At 41.5% G+C, this 4,819-nt stretch overlaps 1 protein-coding gene across 1 annotated transcript; it reads right to left on the bottom strand.

The window, feature by feature from the left end:
• Window positions 1-274: 274 nt before the first annotated feature.
• Window positions 275-899, bottom strand: ETH_00033165 (uncharacterized protein; the record flags this gene model as incomplete). Its single annotated transcript, XM_013380687.1, has 2 exons — window positions 275-382; window positions 757-899. Coding segments are annotated over 2 exons (251 nt in total), but the record flags the coding sequence as incomplete, so codon positions are not given.
• Between the last annotated feature and the right edge of the window lie 3,920 nt (window positions 900-4,819).

Consider the following 4,819-nt stretch of genomic DNA (forward strand, 5'->3'; position numbering starts at 1 on the left):
GGCCGTCAAGACGTTTTCGATAGACAAGAATTGCTCGGTGAATATTTCGCTCCTCCATGCGTTCTGTCAGCCTAAACCACAAACCCTAAACCCTAAACCCTAAACCCTAAACCCTAAACCCTAAACCCTGAAGCATAAACCCTGCGGCGAGCACCAGCTGCTTGGCCAGCCTCCATGCCTAGGCCCCACGACCCCACCCGCAAACCCCAAACCCTAAACCCCAAACCCTAAACCCTAAACCCTAAACCCTAAACCCTAAACCCTAAACCCTCACTCTCGAATGGGCTTGACTCCTGTCTTCTTGGTTTCATCTGCAAAGTAGACAATTAGCTTCGCCTCAGGGTCTGCTTTGTGGGAAGCAATCAGCAGCATGCGCGAACGCCTGCAGCAGCAGCAGCAGCAGCAACAGCAAGGGCAGCAGCAGCAGCAGCAAGAGCAGCAGCAGCAGCAGCAAGAGCAGCAGCACAGCAGGAGAGAAGTGCAGGGATAAGCAGTGAGGCCTTTAAATGGTCTCTGTGAGCAGCTAGGGTTTGGGGAGAGACAAGGCCTGGAAGGAGGGAGAGGCTGCAGCAGCAGGGTTTAGGGTTTAGGGTTTAGGGTTTGGAGCTGTTGGCTGGTTAGCACTGTGCGTCGAGGGTTTCGGCAGTTGGCTGGTGCTGCTCCTGCTGCACCCGAGCAGCAGCAGCGCGCCTGCAGCCTCAAACCCGCATTCAGGGTTTAGGGTTTAGGGTTTAGGGTTTAGGGTTTAGGGTTTACGACTGTTCGTTTTCGTTGAAGCGCTGCGCAAACTCTGCAAACCCTTCCGCCATTTCTTGGGCTGGCAGCAAATAGCCGCGGTCAGTTAAGATCTCGCAGCAGGTGCGGCGGGCCCTGAAGAGGCGCCGGATGCTAGACTCCATTTTAGGGTTTAGGGTTTAGGGTTTAGGGTTTGGGGTCTGGGGTTTAGGGTTTGGGGTCTGGGGTTTGGGGTTTGGGGGGTGGGCGGGGTGGGCTTTTGCGGGTTGGTTTGGCGCTTGTGCTTGCTTGCCGCTTGCTTCCTCAGCGTCTAGGGTTTAGGGTTTAGGGTTTAGGGTTTAGGGTTTAGGGCTTAGGGTTTAGGGTTTTTCGCAGTTTTGGGGGGGAGGCGAAGATGAGGGGTTTTGCTGCTGGCGGAGACACCCCAGCCCCCGGTACATACACCCTAGCGTCTACTGTGGGGCAAGGAATTAAGTGAGTTTTATTTTATTTTATTTTTATTTATTTTTATTTTAATTTATTTTAATTTTCTTTCCTTCATTTGTTTATTTATTTATTGTTTATTTGTTTCCTATTTGTTTGCTTTTATTTGGTTCTTTTATTTCGATTCTTTTGACTATTTATTTATCTAATTCTTTTTTCTAATTTTTGACTATTCATTTATTAATTACTTTAATTTTTATTTTTTATTTATTTACATTTTAAATCCTTTCTATTTTTATTGATTTATTTTTATTTAATTCATTTTATGTCTTTGCTTTTATTTATTTATTTTCATTTACTTGTTTTTATTCAATTACCGTTACTTCATTCTTTTTATTCAATTCTCTTTATTTAGTCCTTTTAATTTTAATTCTATTTATTTATTTCTTTCTTATTTACATCTTTCCTTATTTCCTTTTAACTTTTTCTTTTTTATTTATTTCTTTTTATTTGTTTTTCTTAAATTTAATTTTTCTTTATTTAGCTTTTTGTTCAATTCCTTTCAATTTTATTTGTCCCTTTTAATTGTCTCTTTTTAATTTTAATTGTTTATTTTTCCTTCTAATTTTACTTATCCCTTTTTAATTATAATTTTCTCCTTTTTATTTTAATTATTTCTTTTTACTCTTAATTGTTCATTTGAATTGTTTTTTTTATTCAATTGACTCTTTTTATTTTCAATTATCTCTTTTTAATTTAATTGTCTTTTTTTAATTTTAGTCGTTTTCTTCTGTTTGTAAGCTGTCTCCTTCCAATTGTCTCTTTTTGTTTTTTTATTTTTTTTCTTTTTCAATTTTTAATTGTCTCTTTTTTCTTTTTAAGATCTTTTAATTATTTCTCTTGACTTTTAAAATCTCCTCTTTTCACTTTTTAATTATCTCATTTTACTTACCTTTTCTGTTTTTAATCAAGTGCTGTCTTCAAAATTCAGGGTTTAGGCTTTAGGGTTTAGGTTTTAGGGTTTAGGGTTTAGGGTTTAGGGTTTGAGGTGTACGTACACCTCAGGTACTCCATTGGGGGCGGCGGGGCCCGAGGGGGCCTCGCGAGGCCCTCAGACACTCCAGGTAAAAAAGAGAAAATAAAAGTTTTTATTTATTTTAAATGCCATTTTTTAAATTAATAGTGCCATTTGAGCCAGTGCGTCAAGCGGTGGAATTGCTCTGCTGCTGCTGCTGCTGCTGCTGCTGCAGCGCTGCTGCTGCTACTACTGCTGCTAGTACTACTATTGCTGCTGCTGCTGCTGCTGCTGCCGCTACCACACTGCCACTGCTGTTGCTGCCACTGCTGCCACTACACTACTACTGCTGCTACGGCTGCTACTGCTACTGCTGCTGCTGCTGCTGCTGCTGCTGCTGCTGCTGCTGCTGCTGCAGGCCCGTGCACTTACGCGCCAGTGCTGAGCAGCGGGGCCCCCAAATGGACTTTTGGGTCTTCGGCTCGAGGAGGTGTGGGGCCCCACAGCTTCACACCGGGGCCCGGTGCGTCTGCGCAAAACGCATGCAAAACGCATGCAAAGCGCATGCAAAACGCATGCAAAACGCATGCAAAACGCATGCAGGGCTGTTTTGGATTCTTTTGGGGTTTCTTGTTGCTTTTAAATGCAATTTTTAAAAAGGGAAATAATGAAAGTCCAAATGCAAAAGAAATTTAATTAATTAATTAATTAATGTACTTATATATTTATAGATATAGGTATATTTATTATTTATTTATTTATTTATTTATTTATTTATTTATTTATTTATTTGTTTATTAATTTGTTTATTTAGGAACTTATAACCCCAACGCCATCAGAGAAACCCACGGATGGACAATGGCTGGCAGACACGGCGCGGCTTCAGGGTAACAAACCCTAAACCCTAAACCCTAAACCCTAAACCCTAAACCCTAGGCCCTAAACCTTAAACCCTAGATCCTGAACCCTGAATCCCAAACTCGAACCCTAGACTTAGAAGGGTAAACGCCTAACCGTGAATTCTAAACTTAAAACCCTAAACCCCAAACCCTAAACCCTAGGTCTACAACTCTCAACCTTGAACCCCAAACCCTAAACCCTAAACCCTAAACAGTGAAGCGTGTCCCTTGAGCCTAATTCTTTGAGGTCTAAATGGACATCTCCAAAAGGAAGATTCTTTGCTCTATCTCGCCGAATGGCTAAGGGTTTAGAGCTCCGCAATTAGGGTTTAGGGTTTAGGGTTTAGGGTTTAGGGTTTGGGGGTTTTGTTGTTTCAGGGGTAATAAACTCATGGCCGAAAACGACAAGATTGGAACGACTTATTCTACCTTTGGGTTTTGAGGTAAAGAGAAAAAAGAATTAAAAATAAAATAAAATAAAATGAAATAAAATAAAATAGATTAAATCAAATTAAATTGAATTAAATTAAATTAAATTGAATTAAATTAAATTAAATTGAATTAAATTTGAGGGAGAGAGCTGTCTGTACACCCCAGCTGCTGCAGTTTAGTCTCCAAATGCAATTTCACTAAAAGACCCTAAACCCTAAACCCTAAACCCTAAACCCTAAACCCTAGTTCCTAGTGCCTCGTTTGCTCGCGGTCCCAGCAGCTAAGAGCTCCCATTCTCAGCAGCAGCAGCAGCAGCAGCAACAGTAGCAGCGGCAGCAGCAGAAGCAGAAGCAACAGCAGAAGCAGCAGCAGCAGAAACAGCAGCAGCAGAGGCAGCAGCAGCAGCAGCAGCACAAGCAGCAGCAGCAGCGGCGGGCTTAAGAAACAGTGACTGGCGGGTATAGAGAGCCAGGCGCAGATACGAGAGGCTTAGGGTTTAGGGTTTAGGGTTTAGGGTTTAGGGTTATTGTGCTGCAGGTTGCAGCTGGAGTCAAGGAGACAAAAAGACAAAAGCGAAGAGACAAAAGGAGACAAAAAAAAGAAAAAAAATAAAAATAAAAACAAAAAGAGACAAATATAAAAAACAAAAAAAGACAAATATAAAAAACAAAAAGAGACAAATGAAAAAATTGAAAGAAATAAAATAAAATAAAAAGAGACAAAAGGAGAAAAATTGAAGTAATAAAAAAAGAGACAGAGAGAGAAACAATTAGACAAAAGGAGATTCGAGGCAAACATCAAAAAAAAACAGCAGCAGCAGCAGCAGCAGCTGCTGCTGCTGCTGCTGCTGCTGCTGCAGTTGAATCTGGAAGAGACAGCAGAAAAAGCATCACGAAATGAGTTAAAGCGTAACCTCCAAACAGGACCCGGTCTAGCAGCAGCAGCAGCAGCTGCTGCTGCTGCTGATGCTGCTGCTGCAGTTGCGAGAGAGAAGCAGCAGCAGCACTAAAGTGTCTCCTCTAGAAAGCTCTGTCCCCTTTTTGTCTCCTTTCTAGCTGCCAGCTTTAAACTGATTTGTGTCTTTTTGTTTTGAACAAAATTATTTCCAATTAAAATTATTTGAATCTAAATTTCTGTCTCCTGCTGCTGCTGCTGCTGCTGCTGCGGTGTACGTACACCTCAGCTGTATGTACACCTGTCTCCTCCACCCCACAAAAGGAAAAATTAAAAATGCACATTTCGCAGTTTGTCTTTGCTGCAAGAACAGCAGTGAGCCCAAAGGCATTTCGTGCTGCTGCTGCTGCTGCTGCTGCTG

Source organism: Eimeria tenella, genomic scaffold (genome assembly GCF_000499545.2).
Source record: "Eimeria tenella Houghton genomic scaffold, Eth_scaff807, whole genome shotgun sequence".
NCBI lineage: Eukaryota > Apicomplexa > Conoidasida > Eucoccidiorida > Eimeriidae > Eimeria > Eimeria tenella.